An 18,725-nucleotide genomic window follows, 5' to 3' on the forward strand; every position below is an offset into this window, starting at 1 on the left:
TTTGATAACAAGAAATTTGTGGATTGGTTGAAAGCGAGTTTTAATGACTCCAACCTAAGTGTATGTAAACTTTCAACTTCAACTGCATGCTGTACGTTTTTGATAATGTTGTTGCTCAGGCTTCTAATGTAAGCTCTGTTACTGTAAATTAAATGCCCTTGTGAACCATTTACATTTTGAGCCTGTTTCTTCTGCTACGGTCTGTAAAGCTCTACAGGCAAGAGACACTAAAATGTTTGCAGGTCCAAACAACCAGGATCCCTCCTACCTCTAAAAGATACAGATGGTATTATTACTGAACCTGTGGCTCACATTGTCAACTTGAGTCTCTTGACCAATTCCATACCCAGCATTTGGAAATCCGCTTATATTAGCAAGATTCCTCAGATGCTAATAACTATCATCCTATCTCTAAACTCCATATCCTGGCCAAGGTCTTTGAATCCCTGATGAACACACAGTTAAAAAACGTATTAATTGAAAGGAACATACTGAGAGCAGTTCAGTCTGGCTTTAGATCAGGGCACATCACCAAAGCTGCAGCTATGCCAGTGGCAAGTGACAGCATTTGGGAAATGGGATGCAACCGAAGTTGCATCTATATGCAGATGCTAGTAATTTATTAATGTTCTCCTTCTCTGGTTCAGGCTGTTGAAGATCTCCAGACTGCTTTTCAGTTACCGCAGGACTCCCTTTATGTTCTCCAACTGGTCTTGAATGTACAGAGAGAAAAAATTCATGACCTTTGCCGGAGCTCACACTCAGCCAGAGTGTGAGCTCATTGTCGCAACATCCTCTCACTGCCAACTGCGTTTTATTTTCAGCAAACTTAACATGTGTAAATATTGGTATGAACATAACAAGATTCAACAACTGAGACATAAGCTGAACAAGTTCCACAGACATGTGACTAACATAAATGGAATAATGTATCCCCGAACAAGGGGGGGTCAAAATCAAAAGTAACAGTCAGTATCTGGTGTGGTCACCAGGTGCATTAAGTACTACAGTGCATCTCCTCCTCATGGACTCTACCAGATTTGCCAGTTCTTGCTGTGAGATGTTACCCTGCTCTTCCACCAAGGCACCTGCAAGTTCCCGGACATTTCTGCAGGGAATTGCCCTAGCCCTCACCCTCTGATCCAACGGGTCCCAGATATACTCAATGAGATTGAGATCTTCGCTGGCCATGGCCTTCCTTCCACTGGCATTCCTGTCTTGCAGGACATCACGCACATAACAAGCAGTATGGCTGATGGCATTGTCATGCTGGAGGGCCATGTCAGGATGAGCCTGCAGGAAGGGTACCACATGAGGGAGGAGGATGTCTTCCCTGTAATGCACAGCATTGAGATTGCCTGAAATGATAACAAGCTCAATCCGATGATGCTGTGACACACCGCCCCAGACCATGACGGACCCTCCACCTCCAAATTGATCCCGCTCCCGAGTACAGGCCTCGGTGTAACGCTCAATCCTTCAACGATAAACGCAAATCAGACCATCACCCCTAGTGAGACAAAACCGCGACTCGTCAGTGAAGAGCACTTTTTGCCAGTCCTGTCTGGTCCAGAGACGGTGGGTTTGTGCCCATAGGCGACATTGTTGCTGGTGATGTCTGGTGAGGACCTGCCTTACAACAGGCCTACAAGCCTTCAGTCCAGCCTCTCTCAGCCTATTGCGGACAGTCTGAGCACTGATGGAGCGATTGTGCGTTCCTGGTGTAACTCGGGCAGTTGTTGCCATCCTGTACCTGTCCTGCAGGTGTGATGTTCGGATGTATCGATCCTGTGCATGTGTTACACGTGGTCTGCCACTGCGAGGACGATCAGCTGTCCATCCTGTCTCCCTGTAGCGCTGTCTTAGGAGTCTCAGTACGGACATTGCAATTAATTTTCCTGGCCACATCTGCAGTCCTCATGCCTCCTTGCAGCATGCCTAAGGCACGTTCACACAGATGAGCAGGGACCCTGGGCATCTTTCTTTTGGTGTTTTTCAGAGTCAGTAGAAAGGCCTCTTTAGTGTCCTAAGTTTTCATAACTGTGACCTTTATTGCCTACCGTCTGTCTGTAAGCTGTTAGTGTCTTAACGACTGTTCCACAGGTGTATGTTCATTAATTGTTTATGGTTCATTGAACACGCATGGGAAACAGTGTTTAAACCTTTTACTATGAAGATCTGTGAAGTTGTTTGGATTATCTTTGAAAGACGTTCCTGAAAAAGGGAGATTTTTGTTGTTGTTGAGTTTACATAAAGGCAGGGTTTAGTGACTAGGCATAAGGATAGTTAATAAGAGTAAAATGATGAACAGAGTAGTAGCAGCATATGATGAGTATGAAAGTGTGTCTGTATGACTAATGCGTATAATCCTTATTCTACATAAACCATCTGCTTTGAATCTCTTCCCAGAAATGCATTGGTGTGCAGCCATGATCACCTCACACTCTTCCTCACATTGGTGTCGGGACTGGAGTTCATTCGCTTTGATCTGGAGTTGGTCAGTTATTAGACAGTGCTTTACAACCATTATAATTCATATTAATACACTTCCAACGGTTCAGGCTTTAACCAAATAATCTAAACATAGTATTTGGTTTGTGTGTAAAACTAAGAAATAGTTCAGTCAAAAGGGAATGTGTGATGTAACATCAAGAACACTCTCAAACCCCAATTGTTTTCTGGATGTTAGGATGTCCCTTACTTGGATGTGGCACCCTACATGCCGGAGTACTACAAGCCCCAGAATCTGCTGGACTTTGAGGAGCGCCTTCCCAGCTCTGACAGCCTTTCTCTGCTCTCCTTCACCTCCCTCACCTCTACCAACCTGGAGTGGGACGACAGCGCCATCGCCCCGTCCAGCGAAGGTCGGACTCCACCTATCCATCTCTTTCATTTTCTCCTTCTCCACCTCTGTCTTTTCTCTCCACCCTGTCTCTCCCCGTCTGTCTTATGTGGTGTCACTAGTCTAATTCATAGGCTGGTTTGTCAAGTAATGAAGTATTGATGCTGAAGTTGGATCGATCAGGAAGACACTTGTGGCTCATGGGTTTTAATGTAGAAATAGTAGCTTAGCACTCACATTGAAGTGCTCTTCATTGATCACATGGCACAGTATTTGAACTCCAGGGTGTGAATGCTTTATCTCCTGTCACTTTCCATAAACCGTTGAGCCCCCATTCATTTGTAGTTTTCTCTGCCTATCCATACCAGTAACTGTTCTCATCAAGTGTATCATATTTCTCTCATATGTCACATTTTCTACCTCTGTCTCTGACCTTCCAGTTCTAACGTTGAGTCTTATCCCTCCTTTTTAGATTATGATTTCGGTGACATCTTCCCCGTGTTGCAGCCAACTGCAGACTGGGAAGGTGGGACATGGTTACCCCTCTCCTCCCTTCCTCCCCGATCACAGCATCATGCATGTCCTCCATCCCACAGTGTGTGCTCAATGCATTCTGGTCCTCTGTGTAGTCAGTGGTTTAATTGGAGTATCTCAATTGCAATATCAATGCTGAGAGGGAAATGGTAGAAAAGTCAATGAAGGGGCTTCTGTTTTATGCACTTTAGTTTATTGGGAAGTAGGCTAGATGGATTCGTAAGCATATTAAAATCCACTGTTGCTGTGCTTTTACACTTATCTTTTAAGACACTACTGAATCACCTTTATGCAAGAAAATGTGGCACTATTGCCAACATTTCATACGATTTTATTGCCAGGTAAGTTATTTTCTAAGCAGACATTTCTATGCACTGGTGAATTGTTAATGTTGTCTATTATGTTTTAATTAACCACGCAACGTTTATTTTACAAGACGTGACCTTGAAGCTTACGCAGCATTGATGTGGAATAATACTAGAGAACTGCAATGCCTGATGTAGCTGGTACTCACTCTGTTTGGTGTCTGCCGGCATATATGTGGTATATCCTCTATTTCTCATTGGAACCATTGGTTTGCTTGGCTTTGTTCTACGTTCAACTCTGCCTTCAAAGCTTTTGTCACCAACTGTAGCATGTACTATAGCACTGCATACCACTGCTGGCTTGCTTCTGAAGCTAAGCAGGGTTGGTGCTGGTCAGTTCCTGGATGGGAGACCAGATGCTGCTGGAAGTGGTGTTGGAGGGCCAGTAGGAGGCACTCTTTCCTCTCTAAAAAAATATCCCAAATGCCCCAGGGCAGTGATTGGGGACACTGTCCTGTGTAGGGTGCTGTCTTTCGGATGGGACGTTAAACGGGTGTCCTGACTCTCTGAGGTCATTAAAGATCCCATGGCACTTATCGTAAGAGTAGGGGTGTTAACCCCGGTGTCCTGGCTAAATTCCCAATCTGGCCCTCAAACCATCACGGTCACGTAATAATCCCCAGTTTACAATTGGCTCATTCATCCCCCTCCTCTCCCCTGTAACTATTCCCCAGGTCGTTGCTGCAAATGAGAACACGACGTGTTCTCAATCAACTTACCTGGTAAAATAACAGATAAATAAAATAAACTTTCACTGCATTCATTTGACATAGTTTCACCAATGCCTGTCACTCAAAAATATTTTCTTTTTTTCTGCCTGCCTGTCTTTGTCCTGTGCATCCTGTGGGAAATGTGTGGTTGCGTGCCCTAATCCCTGTCCCAGCCAAAGCACCACCAGTATCCATTCTCATTATTTGGATCCAGAATGTGTACAGTATCAGTAGCATACTGTATGTGAATGTTCTGCTATTTTGTTTACTGTGTGTGTTCCTCTCCCGTCCTGCCGCAGAGGGTGACCTCACCAACCCGGTTATCTGTCCTCGCTCCAGCGCCTCAGACCCTCAGACGGTCTTCAAAGACTCGGTGATTCTCCGGGCTGCCATCATCCCAGTGAGGGGAACTTCCCCGCCCCGCAGCCCCACCAGACACAACCCCTTCAACGAGGACTCAGACACCAACACCTCGGCCGACATCACCCCCGTCCACACTGCTAGCCGCCCCCCCCACGACACCACCACCACCGTGGACGACACGGAGAGCACCAGCAACGAGCTGGAGGTTATCAGGTACAGCACACACTCCTAACATTAGTCTCTATGGGTAAAACTACATGAGATTTAGGCTAGTTAGCTGCTTAGCCACTAACTGGTTATCAGGTTTATGTTGCCCACACTTTTTCTCAGCCTCAACACACAGAGCTTGGAGTTATTGAATCCAAATGGCATGTTCCAACTTCATTTTAGCTCAACAAACATCGGGGTTATCAGGTCAAGCGAAGCCCTCATTTATTGGCACACTCATACAGGTCAGCAAGTCACCTAGCTTTTGGCTTGTGAAATGTTAGGAATTCAAATGGACCTAGGAGGAGTACACATGGACTAACTATTATGACGTACTGCTTTTTTTTCCACCAGGATGGCCAGACGAAGGAAGCCAGCCAAGAAGCGCCATGTCGTGAAGGGCTCCAGCAACTTCACGGTGAGCAGTGAACAGAACACAGCGGACTCCGAGCAAGCGGAAGTAGAAGACAGAACCCAGGCGAGAGGGGGAGAGGGGCTCGATGGAGACTCCTGTAGCCCCTCTGTGGGGCCGCCGCAGGGCTCAGGGGCCGAGACAGTGAGGAGAAGGAGAGGGATGGGGGATGAGGAAGGCCAGGAGGAGGATGAGTCAGAGGGTCTCCTGCGGCTGCCGGAGATGACTGACACCTCCATGGACAGTGTGGGCCAGCCCCTACGTGATGTTATGGACCGGCTCAATGGAGCTCTGGACGGGGGGCAGGCCTGGTGGCGACCAGACAGAGAGGAAGAAGATAAGGGGGAGGAGGGGGAGAAGACCCATCAGAGTTCCCTCCCTAGAAGGTCCTCCTCTGGCAGCCCTGAAGCCAACTCCCAGCCCCCGGGGCAGCAGCCCTTTCAGGGGGATCCGATTATTGAGCCGCCTGACCCGGAAGCTGGGGCCCCCCTCCTGCTGCGCCCTGCTCTGGCCCCGAGCCCCAGCTTCCTGCAGGCCCCTCCGGCCCCTGCAGACTTTTACTGCTTTATCCCCCGCAGTCCAGATGCTGCTGCCATGCGTGGTGGCCACCATGACACTGCAGGGCATGGCCAGCCGCAGGCTCTTCCTGGTGGCCATGAAGATGAGAGAGAGGCAGAGGCACCACCAGGACAGGACCCCTTCTTAGAGGAGGCAGGGGTGGTTGAGAATGGATTGCCTGCTGGAGAAACTGAAGAGGACAGGCTCAGTCCAACAGAAAACTCCCATTCTGCAGAATTCAAGTGAGTTGGGAGATTAATTACACATGTTTGGGTGAACCATGAATGGAACCTTTTTTAATCATTGTCTAAGCTGGGGGGGATGTTCTACCCTGCTAACATAGAACTGTTTTAAGATGGTCATACCAAGGATCATTGAACTATTTTATTTAGAATTTTAGAACCCATTTAGGTATCAAAAGAATATATAAAACATGTATTTGAAACATTGAATTTGGCCACGAATTAACCCATATAAACGCATTGAATAATAGATTCATACACATTTAAGTGTCTGTCCTATATCTGAGCGATTATTTAAAAAATGTAAGAAATTATTACATTTTTTACCCATATTTAACCAATTGTTTTGGGCACTAAACTACTTCCATAATACACTGAGTAAAAACATTAGGAACATCTGCTCTTGACCTGGGGAATCCATGTGAAAGCTATGATCCACTTCAATCAGTGTAGATGAACGGGGAAGAGACAGGTTAAAGAAGGATTTTTGCAATAATCAATAATAATGTAATACTAGTAAAACACACAATAAATAAGAAATATGAAGAACACAATAACTAAGTAAGCATACTATATACATGGTAAAGTTCCAATAGCATATTTACAGGGATTTACAAGGAGCAGGGATTTCGCTATACAGTGGGGCAAAAAAGTATTTAGTCAGCCACCAATTGTGCAAGTTCTCCCACTTAAAAAGATGAGAGAGGCCTGTAATTTTCATCATATGTACACTTCAACTATGACAGACAAAATGAGGGGAAAAAATCCAGAAAATCACATTGTAGGATTTGTAATGAATTTATTTGCAAGTTATGGTGGAAAATAAGTATTTGGTCACCTACAAACAAGCAAGATTTCTGGCTCTCACAGACCTGTAACTTCTTCTTTAAGAGGCTCCTCTGTCCTCCACTCGTTACCCGTATTAATGGCACCTGTTTGAACTTGTTATCAGTATAAAAGACACCTGTCCACAACCTCAAACAGTCACACTCCAAACTCCACTATGGCCAAGACCAAAGAGCTGTCAAAGGACACCAGAAACAAAATTGTAGACCTCCACCAGGCTGGGAAGACTGAATCTGCAATAGGTAAGCAGCTTGGTTTGAAGAAATCAACTGTGGGAGCAATTATTAGGAAATGGAAGACATACAAGACCACTGATAATCTCCCTCGATCTGGGGCTCCACGCAAGATCTCACCCCGTGGGGTCAAAATGATCACAAGAACGGTGAGCAAAAATCCCAGAAACACACTGGGGGACCTAATGAATGACCTGCAGAGAGCTGGGACCAAAGTAACAAAGCCTACCATCAGTAACACACTACGCCGCCAGGGACTCAAATCCTGCAGTGCCAGACGTGTCCCCCTGCTTAAGCCAGTACATGTCCAGGCCCATCTGAAGTTTGCTAGAGAGCATTTGGATGATCCAGAAGAAGATTGGGAGAATGTCATATGGTCAGATGAAACCAAAATATAACTTTTTGGTAAAAACTCAACTCGTCGTGTTTGGAGGACAAAGAATGCTGAGTTGCATCCAAAGAACACCATACCTACTGTGAAGCATGGGGGTGGAAACATCATGCTTTGGGGCTGTTTTTCTGCAAAGGGACCAGGACGACTGATCCGTGTAAGGGAAAGAATGAATAGGGCCATGTATCCTGAGATTTTGAGTGAAAACCTCCTTCCATCAGCAAGGGCATTGAAGATGAAACGCGGCTGGGTCTTTCAGCATGACAATGATCCCAAACACAACGCCCGGGCAACGAAGGAATGGCTTCGTAAGAAGCCTTTCAAGGTCCTGGAGTGGCCTAGCCAGTCTCCAGATCTCAACACCATAGAAAATCTTTGGAGGGAGTTGAAAGTCTGTGTTGCCCAGCAACAGCCCCAAAACATCACTGCTCTAGAGGAGATCTGCATGGAGGAATGGGCCAAAATACCAGCAACAGTGTGTGAAAACCTTGTGAAGACTTACAGAAAACGTTTGACCTCTGTCATTGCCAACAAAGGGTATATAACAAAGTATTGAGAAACTTTTGTTATTGACCAAATACCTATTTTCCACCATAATTTGCAAATAAATTCATAAAAAATCCTACAATGTGATTTTCTGGATTTCTTTTCTTCTCATTTTGTCTGTCATAGTTGAAGTGTACCTATGATGAGAATTACAGGCCTCTCTCATCTTTTTAAGTGGGAGACCTTGCACAATTGGTGGCTGACTCAATACTTTTTTGCCCCACTGTATATATATATTTTAACTAGGCAAGTCAGTTAAGAACAAATTATTATTTACATTGACGGCCTACACCGGATACTGGAGTGATGGAGAGTAGATACAGTATGTATAGGGAGGGGTAAGGTGACTAGGCAAAAGGATATAAGATGAACAGAGTAGCTGCAGCTTGTATGTGAGTGGGTGTGTGTGTGTAGAGTACATATTATGTGTGAGTGAGCAGATGATGGAGTGAGTGTAGGGCCTGTCAGTGTGCATATAGACAGTGTAAAAGTAAAAGGTCAATAAAGATGCAAGGTTAACTCAGTCTGTGTAGCTATTTTGTTAACTATTTATCAGTCTTATTGCTTGGGAAGAAAGCTTTTCAAGAGCCTGTTTGTGTTAGACTTGATGCACCGGTACTGCTTGCCGTGTGGAAGAGGAGAGAATAGTCTATGGCTTGGGTGGTTGGAGTCTTTAACGATTTTACTGGCCTTCCTTCCACACCGTCTGACAAACAGTGCATTCAGAAAGTATTCAGACCCCTTCACTTTGTCCACATTTTGTTACATTACAGCCTTATTCTAAAATCGATTGAGGATTTATTTATTTAATCTACACACAATACCCCATAATGACAGTGAAAACAGGTTTTTAGAAATGTTTGCAAAACATAAGTATTCAGACCCTTTGCTATGAGACCCGAAATTGACCTCAGGCGCATCCTTTTTCCATTGATCATCCCTGCAATGTTTCTACAACTTGGAGTCCCCCTGTGGTAAATTAAATTAATTGGACATGATTTGGAAAGGCACACCTGTCTATATAAGGTCCCACAGTTGACAGTGCATGTCAGAGCAAAAACCAAACCTTGAGGTCAAAGGAATTGGCTGTAGTACTCCGAGACAGGCTTGTGTCAAGGCATAGATCTGGGGAAGGGTACCAACACATTTTATGCAGCATTGAAGGTCCCAAAGAACACAGTGGCCTCCATCATTTTTAAATGGAAGAAGTTTGGAACCACCAAGACTCTTCCTAGAGCTGACAGCCTGGCCAAACGGAGCAATCGGGTGAGAAGGGCCTTGGTCAGGGAGGTGAACAAGAACCCGATGGTCAGGGAGGTGACCAAGAGCCTGATGTTCACTGACAGAGATCCAGAGTTCCTCTGTGGAGATGGGAGAACCTTCCAGAAGGACAACCATTTCTGCAGCACTCCACCAAGCAGGCCTTTTATGGTAGAGTGGCCAGATGGAACACACTCCTTCGTAAAAGGCACATGATAGCCCGCTTGGAGTTTGCCAAAAGGCACCTAATGGACTCTCAGACCATGAGAAACAAGATTCTCTGGTCTGATACAACCAAGATTGAACTCTTTGGCCTGAATACCAAGTGTCACGTCTGGAGGAAACCAGGCACTGCTCATCACCTGGCCAATACCATCCCTTTGGTGAAGCTTAGTGGTGGCAGCATCATCTTGTGGGGATTGTTTTTCAGCAGCAGGGACTAGGAGACTATTCAGGATCGAGGGAAAGATGAACAGAGCAAAGTACAGAGAGATCCTTAATGAAAACCTGCTCCAGAGCACGCAGGACCTCAGACTGGGGCAAAAGTTCACCTTCCAACAGGACAATGACCCTAAGCACACAGCCAAGACAATGCAGGAGCGTCTTTGGGAGTCTCTGAATTAGAGGTCGACCGATTAATCGGAATGTCTGATTAACTAGGGCCGTTTTCATAACAATCGGAAATCGGTAATTTTGGATGCCGATTTTTGCCGGTTTTTATTTTATTTTACGCCTTTTATTTAATCTTTATTTAACAAGGCAAGTCAGTTAAGAACACATTCTTATTTTCAATGACGGCCTAGGAACAGTGGGTTAACTGCCTCGTTCAGGGGCAGAATGACAGATTTTTACCTTGTCAGCTCAGGGATTCAGTCTTGCAACCTTACGGTTAACTAGTCTAACGCTCTAACCACCTGCCTCACGAGGAGCCCGCCTGTTATACGAATGCAGTAAGAAGCTAAGGTAAGTTGCTAGCTAGCATAAAACTTAATCAATCATAATCACTAATTATAACTATATATGGTTGTTGATATTACTAGTTTATCTAGCGTGTCCTGCTTTGCATATAATCGATGCAGTGCGCATTCGCGAAAAAGGACTGTCGTTGGTCCAACGTGTACCTAACCATAAACACCAATGCCTTTCTTAAAATCAATACACAGAAGTATATCATTTTAAACCTGCATATTTAGCTAAAAGAAATCCAGGTTAGCAGGCAATATTAACCAGGTGAAATTATGTCACTTCTCTTGCGTTCATTGCATGCAGAGTCAGGGTATATGCAACAGTTTTGGCCGCCTGGCTCATTGAGAACTAATTTGCCAGAATTTTACGTAATTATGACATAACATTGAAGGTTGTGCAATGTAACAGGAATATTTAGACTGATGGATGCCACCCGTTAGATGAAATACGGAACGGTTCCGTATTTCACTGAAAGAATAAACGTCTTGTTTTCGAGATGATAGTTTCCGGATTTGACCATATTAATGACCTACGGCTCGCATTTCTGTGTGTTATTATGTTATAATTAAGTCTATGATTTGATAGAGCAGTCTGACTGAGCGATGGTAGGCACCAGCAGGCTCATAAGCATTCATTCAAACAGCACTTTCGTGCGTTTTGCCAGCAGCTCTGCTGTTTATGACTTCAAGCCTATCGACTCCCGAGATTAGGCTGGTGTAACGATGTGATGTGAAATGGCTGGCTAGTTAGCGGGGTGTGCGCTAATAGCGTTTCAAACATCACTCGCTCTGAGACTTGGAGTAGTTGTTCCCCTTGCTCTGCATGGGTAACGCTGCTTCGATGGTGGCTGTTGTCGTTGTGTTCCTGGTTCGAGCCCAGGTAGGAGCGAGGAGAGGTACGGAAGCTAGACCGTTACACTGGCAATACTAAAGTGTCAATTGACCAAAAGCCAAAGGTATATGAAATACAAATGGTATAGAGAGAAATAGTCCTATAATTCCTATAATAACTACAACCTAAAACTTCTTACCTGGGAATATTGAAGACTCATGTTAAAAGGAACCACCAGCTCTCATATGTTCTTATGTTCTGAGCAAGGAACTTAAACTTTAGCTTTCTTACATGGCACATATTGCACTTTTACTTTCTTCTCCAACACTTTTGTTTTTGCATTATTTAAACCAAATCGAACATGTTTCATTATTTATTTGAGGCTAAATTGATTTTATTGCTGTATTATATTAAGTTAAAATATGTGTTCATTCAGTATTGTTGTAATTGTCGTTATTACAAATAAATTTAAAAAATCGGCCGATTTAATCGGTATTGGCTTTTTTTTTTGTCCTCCAATAATCGATATTGGCGTTGAAAAATCATAATCGGTCGACCTCTACTCTGAATTGCCTTGAGTGGCCCAGCCACAGCCCAAACTTGAACCTGATCGAACATCTCTGGTGAGACCTGAAAGTAGCTGTGGGGCGACGCTCCCCATCCAACCTGACAGAGCTTGAGAGGATCTATAATTGCTGCCAAAGGTGCTTCAACAAAGTACTGTGTTAAGGGTCTGAATACTTAAGTAATTATGATATTTCAGTTTAATATTTGTACTAAATTAGCTAAATGTCTAGACCTGTTTTTGTTTTGTCATTATGGAGTATTGTATTTCGATTGATGGGGATTATTTACTCTTTAATAATTTTTAGAATAAGCGTGTAATGTAACAAAGTGGAAAAAGTGAAGGGGTCTGAATACTTTCCGAATGCATTTTATATGTCCTGGATGGCAGGAGCTCAGCCCCAGTGATGTACTGGGCTGTCCGCACCACCCTCTAGCACCATACCAGGCAGTGATGCAGCCAGTCAAGATGCTCTCAATGGTACTACTGTAGAAGTTTTTGAGGATTTAATGGCCCATGCCAAACTTTTTCAGCCTCCTGAGGGAAAGAGGCGCTGTCGCACCTTTTGTACGTGTGTGCTTGGACCATTTTTAAATCTTTAGTGATTTGGACACGGAGGAACTGGAAGTATGTGTGCTATTCAGAGGGTGAGTGGACAAGGCCAAAGGTTTGTTTCTTTGAACAAGGTATGGTAGTAGGTGCCAGGCGCACCAGTTTGAGTGTGTCAAGAATTGCAACGCTGCTGGATTTTTCACACTCAATTTCCCGTGTCTGTCAAGAATAATCCACCACCCAAAGGAAGTCGAGTCAACTTGACACAACTGTGGGAAGCATTGGAGTCTCACCATATGCCAGTATCACTGTGGAACGCTTTTGACACCTTGTGGAGTCCATGCCCTGACGAATTGAGTAAGTTCTAAGGGCAAAAGGGGGTTCAACTCAATATTAGGAATGTGTTCCTAATATTTTGTACACTCTGTTTATACCTTCATTTTCCGACATGTACGTGCTAGTGAGAGTCTAACCTTTCCATAGAGGGGTCATATTAGTGCGTAGCTCAAACTGTTCGGACGCAACAGACAGAAGTTGGCAGATAAGCGGTACCAACTTCAGTCGAGTTCCATGATGCTTTTGGCCGTAGAGCGAAACAGAGAACACCATCGTGTTCATGAGAGTCTCATCTTTACGTAGAGTGGTCAGATGATTAGTTTGTAGGCCAAACCATTCAGACACTTTAGCGACAACACCGATTTTTGGGATGTCTCACTGTCTGACAAACACCGCTCTAGCTCGGCCACGTTCCACCGCAGATGCGGAAGGCCACTGTTGGTGGATGTGGTGGATTGAGATGCAGCCCATGCAACAACAAAAAATTTGACTGATTTTGATGGTGATTTTTGTTACTATGCAAGTTAGATTGCTGCAAGGCAGACATCGACTCTAGCGGTTTTTAAAGGCACAATATCTGGAAAATATTTTTTCTTAAATGTCCACCTGATTTCAGTTTGTGACATAACAAGCAATGTATAGTGTAGAGAATCATTTGACCATCTTTTTCAATAACAAAAAAATCTATCTGGGCAGAAATAGCTTGTTTTTGTAGCTGTATGAGTCTGATGTACAAAACTGAAAGTAAAAATAAACAAATGAAACTTACTGAAGGGAAGCAATCAGAATGACAGATCTATTACTAGCATTTCGATCGGAAATCTGTCGGTCGTGCACAAAATTACATAACTGTTAAGCCTTTTTTTGGGGCGATTCTGATTGTGTGGCTGTTTCAGGGTGGACAACAATCACCTGCTACTGCTCATGATCCACGTCTTCAGAGAGACCGAGGAGCAGCTCTTCAAGGTAAGCCTAGTATATTATGTTGGGTGGAGGGGGTGTAATCAGGCTGTGTGCTTAGGGTTGTTGAAGGTCAATCTTCGCCCTTGTTCTGAGCACTCCGGAGCAGGTTTTAATCAAGGATCTCTCTGTACTTTGCTCCGTTCTTCCTTCTTTCTTTCGATCCTGACTCGTCTCCCAGTCCCTGCCGCTGAAAAATATCCCCACAGCATGATGCTGCCACCACCATGCTTCACCGTAGGGATGGTGCCAGATTTCCTCCAGACGTGACCCTTTTTTATTCAGGCCAAAGAGTTTCATCTTGGGTTTCAGCAGATCAGAGAATCTTGTTTCTCATGGTCTCAGAGTCCTTTAGGTGCAAGCGGGCTGTCATGTACCTTTTACTGAGGAGTGGCTTCCGTCTGGCCACTCTACCATAAAGGCCTGATTGGTGGAGTGCTGCAGAGATGGTTATCCTTCTGGAATGTTATCCCATCTCCACAGAGGAACTCTGGAGCTCTATCAGAGTGACCATCGGGTTCTTGGTCACTTCCCTTACCAAGGCCCCTCTCTCCCGATTGCTCAGTGTGGCTGGGCGGCCAGCTCTAGGAAGAGTCTTGGTGGTTCCAAACTTCTTCCATTTAAGAATGATGGAGGCCACTGTGTTCTTGAACCTTCAATGCTGCAGATTTTTTTTTGGTACCCTTCCCCAGGTGTGTGCCTCGACACAATCCTGTCTTGGACCTCTACGGAAAATTCCTTCGACCTCATGGCTTGGTTTTTGCTCTGACATGCACCATCAACTGTGGGAGCTTATTATAGACAGGTGTATTTCTAAATAATTTCCAATTAATTGAATTTACCACAGGTGAACTCCAGTCAAATTGTAGAACCAACTCAGGGATGATCAATGGAAACAGGATGTACCTGAGCTCAATTTCGAGTCTCATAGCAAAGGGTCTGAATACTTATGTAAATAAGGTATTTTTAAATAAATGTGCAAAAATGTCTAAACCTGTTTTCACTTTCTCATTATGGGGTATTGTGTAAAGATAAAGAAAATAAGGCTGTAATGTAAAAAAAAATGTGGAAAAAGGGAAGGGGTCTGAATACTTTCCGAATGCACTGCATTTGTTTGTTTTTTTAAATATTTTTTTAGAGCCTTTGTTCATGGTTTTTCAGGGCCCCCGTAGTTTCTCAAAAACATGTGAAATCACAAAGGTGTCTGGACTCTTCCATAACATGCCATTTACTTAAAAAATAGAAGTACTCCTTTAATAGACAAGGACATAACTATATACATTTAAAACATCACACATAGTCTACATATCAGTAGAAACAAACAATAGCTATGTCAAATAGGGAAGAGGCGTTGTGCGGCGAGGTGTTAGTCTTTTTTTTTATACCAGGTTTGCTGTTCACTTGAGGAATCTTTGATGGAAGGGAATTCCATGCAATCATCCTGTACATTTTCTTGATTTTGTTATGGTTTTGGGGACCGTGAAAAGACCCCTGGTGGCTTGTGTGTGTGTGTGTGTGTGTGTGTGTGTGTGTGTGTGTGTGTGTGTGTGTGTGTGTGTGTGTGTGTGTGTGTGTGTGTGTGTCAGTGCTGTGCGTAAGTTGCCTATGCAAACAATTTGGAATTTCCAACATGTAGTATTTAAATTAAAAAGAAGAAGTCATGCAGTCAGTCTCTCCTCTACTTTTAGCCAAGAGAGACATAAGCATACTGTTGTATTGATTAGGGCTGAACCCATTTAGTCGGCAGTCGATTGTTTGGTCAATAAGCTGTTGGTCGACATTTCTTTAGTCACAAATTGATTTAAGTGGTGCACAAGACACATGTCTGATTCACACCTGTCTCAGTGGACTAATCCATTGCGGAGGCCACGGGGCTTGCGCAGTCCATCACTCTTAAGACGTGGTACTGAAATTGTACATGGTTATATTATGTTAGAATAATGGTGCAACACTAATAAATATAATATTATTTTATAACAAACACGCTTTCTCCCACGATGGATATCAGTTGCTGTTCGCGGTTCTGAAACATAATCTTCAGTATGTCATTAAATTTGCGCCTTTCCTTATATGTTGGTATGTGCATAATAGCAAACTTAACCAGCATATTGGTGTTGAGAACAATGCTGCTGAGGAAGCAGCAGAGTGAGGAAACCACCCTTGGCTTAATTGTTTAAGAAAATTGAAGAGAGAGTATACCTTAAGTAGGTCTATAAGTAATAACAGCCCGACTTTTAAGCGTGTCTGGCTTTAGAAATCATCCATAATATCTACAGAAATAAGACAGATCCTGTTTCTGTTGCCAGTTTGAGTGATTAATAGTCTACCGAATCCGTAAGCATGCATGTTTCATGTAAAGAGAGCAACGATGGAGGGAATAGGGAATGTTTTTCCACAAAAAAAATGCTATTTCTGTTACAGATCTTTTCCCTCAGAGAAACAAGTAAGAAATTAAATGGCTATAAGGATGTTTCTTTCAACCAATTATAAGTAATTTGTGTCAGTGCAGTACATGTTGAGGGCCCATCTCTATAAGCATGCTAAAAGTCTGTTGTTAATTTGTTTACAGAGAAATAGTATTGTATCTGGTCAACAACAAAAAATGTATCCAAAAGTTGAACAAGAGTCGGCAGCAAGCTGATTGGTTGGCTGGTAACGGAATGACTGTCCTCGAACCTGGAGGGAAGCCATTTTTTGACAAATGACAAATAGGAGTGGCGATATAGTTCTCTACCATCCTCAATAACTTTCCATTCTAAGTTGTCAATACCAGGTGGTTTCTCATTATTGATGGACAACAATACCTTTTCCACCTCTCCCACACTAACAATACACAATTTTGAATTACAATGCTTTCCCTTCATTGTTTGGTATTTTATGCATGAATATGATGGCTCACAGTTGTTGGCATTTCATGCCTAAGTTTGCCTACTTTGCCAATGAAATAGTCAATAATGTAATTGGCAACATCAAAAGGTTTTGTGATAAATGAGCTATCTGATTTAATGAAAGATGGAGTTGAATTTGTCTTTCTGCCCCATAATTTAATTTGTATTATACCAAAGCTTTTTTTCGTCATACTTTGTCATTTATCTTGGTTTCATTAATACAGTTTATTCTTCTTTTTGTTCAGTTTAGTCACACCATTTCTCAATTTACAGTAAGTTTGTCATTCGGATGGGATGTGGGGACAGACTTATTCGCCACTCCTTTTGCCTGGTGCTTCTCAACCATACAGCTTTTCAATTCCTCATCAATTCCCGGGGCCTTATCAATTCTAACACTCTTATTCTGAAATGTGCATTTAAATACTCCCCGTTATGGATTTGACAATGGTGGAAATTCCCTCCAGCCAATGCTTTCCTTCAATCTAATGCATTTAAATCCATGACTGAGTTGTGTGTGCAAGCACACACTTTAGGAGAAGCATGGATAATCGGGACGCTGCCAGGGCCTCCCAACCATCTCTACTCTGAATGCATCTTTATACACATACATTGAGTGTTCAAAACATTAAGAGCACTTGCTCTTTCCATGACAGACTGACCAGTTGAATGATGATCCCTTGTAAAATCGAATTCAATTAATGTTAATGAAGGGGAGGAGACAGGTTAAAGAAGGATTTTTAAGCTTGAGGCTATTGAGACGGATTGTGTATGTGTGCCATTTTAGAAGGTGAATGAGTAAGACAATGGGATATGGTAGTAGGTGCCAGACACACCGGTTTGTGTCAAGAACTGCAACGCTGCTGGGTTTCACGCTCAACAGTTTCCCGTGTGAATAAAGAATGGCCCACCACCCAAAGGACATCCAGCTAACTTGAAGCATTGGAGTCAACATGAGCCAGCATCCATGTCGATGTTTCGACACCTTGTAGAGACCATGCCCCAACGTATTGAGGCTGTTCTGAGGGAAAAAGAGGGTGGGTGCAATGCAATATTAGGAAAGTTATTTATTTGTACACTATCTGGAACAAATTGATTTCAAAGGTATTGGTAAGTAAATCAGTGAGATTAGTATGCTTTGTAGTCTATATGAAAAGGTGCAGTCCTGAGTCTTTGGTTATTTTTGTCTGTTCCCAGATGGTGAGGATGAGCACGGGTCACATGGAGGGAGACCTGCAGCCTCTCTACCTGCTGCTGACTGACTGTTACATCTACCTGCTGAGGAAAGGTGAGGGTTTACTGCTCACCACGCTCTCAGATACTCGTTATTTCCGTCTCACTCTCTCTCGCTCTCTAATGGTGGGTCCCGTGTGGCTCACTTGGTAGAGCATGGGTTATGGGTTCAATTCCCACAGGGGGAACAATAAAATAAAAAATGTATGCACTGTATGCATGTAAAATGTATGTAAGTTGCTCTGGATAAGAGCAACATTTGGTGGTGGCTTTTGACTTTGCTTGTCATGCTGTCTCTCGCTCTCCCTTTCTCTCGCTCTTTCAGGTGCAGCAGAAAAGCCCTATACAGTGGAGGACGCCATCTCTTACAATGAGTTGGACTATGTCTCTGTGAGTTGTCTACACTGCTGGGATATGTTTTCTACTGTCAAGATTGTCTGTGACTGGTTTCTTGTAATGTCACATGGTTGTCTTTTCTGCAAGCGCGCAATAGGTTTTCTTCCAGGTTAGCTTGAAGGTTGTCTTGGTCAATGTTTAGCGTCAGGGTCATGCAGGATCCTTAAATTACAAGGTTCATGAGGTCAGATGGTTCATGAGTTTACTAGGTTCAGGTCATTCTAGTGTTGTTTATGTGAATTCCAATATGGCCGACAATCACGCAGCCATTTTGAAAGCCATTGTCCCTGTGACTGTCTTTCATTCGACTTCAACATGTGCAAATACAAATTGCCGGTCTTATATGGACAAATGTGTAGCAGCTGGAATTTAAGAAAGTGAATGCCCAATTCTTATTTTATGTTCTACAGTTATGTAATGGAATTGATTTTCCAGATAGTGTGGATGCCACCATATCATTTTAGGCTATGAAGCACTTTGGGCTGTTTAATG

General features: G+C 43.4%; 1 protein-coding gene across 2 annotated transcripts in view; it reads left to right on the plus strand.

Moving 5' to 3' along the window:
• The window catches only part of LOC115132617 (pleckstrin homology domain-containing family M member 2-like), an 89,294-nt gene that overhangs the window by 10,945 nt on the left and 59,624 nt on the right, over window positions 1-18,725 (plus strand). For both annotated transcript variants that reach the window (XM_065020758.1, XM_029664678.2), the window contains exons 5-12: window positions 2,410-2,497; window positions 2,690-2,864; window positions 3,315-3,368; window positions 4,751-5,027; window positions 5,376-6,233; window positions 13,656-13,725; window positions 17,802-17,892; window positions 18,163-18,227. In XM_065020758.1, coding sequence (XP_064876830.1) covers window positions 2,410-2,497; window positions 2,690-2,864; window positions 3,315-3,368; window positions 4,751-5,027; window positions 5,376-6,233; window positions 13,656-13,725; window positions 17,802-17,892; window positions 18,163-18,227 — 1,678 coding nt within the window. The remainder of the gene's footprint in view (window positions 1-2,409; window positions 2,498-2,689; window positions 2,865-3,314; window positions 3,369-4,750; window positions 5,028-5,375; window positions 6,234-13,655; window positions 13,726-17,801; window positions 17,893-18,162; window positions 18,228-18,725) is intronic.

Source organism: Oncorhynchus nerka, linkage group LG7 (assembly GCF_034236695.1).
Source record: "Oncorhynchus nerka isolate Pitt River linkage group LG7, Oner_Uvic_2.0, whole genome shotgun sequence".
Taxonomy (NCBI): domain Eukaryota; kingdom Metazoa; phylum Chordata; class Actinopteri; order Salmoniformes; family Salmonidae; genus Oncorhynchus; species Oncorhynchus nerka.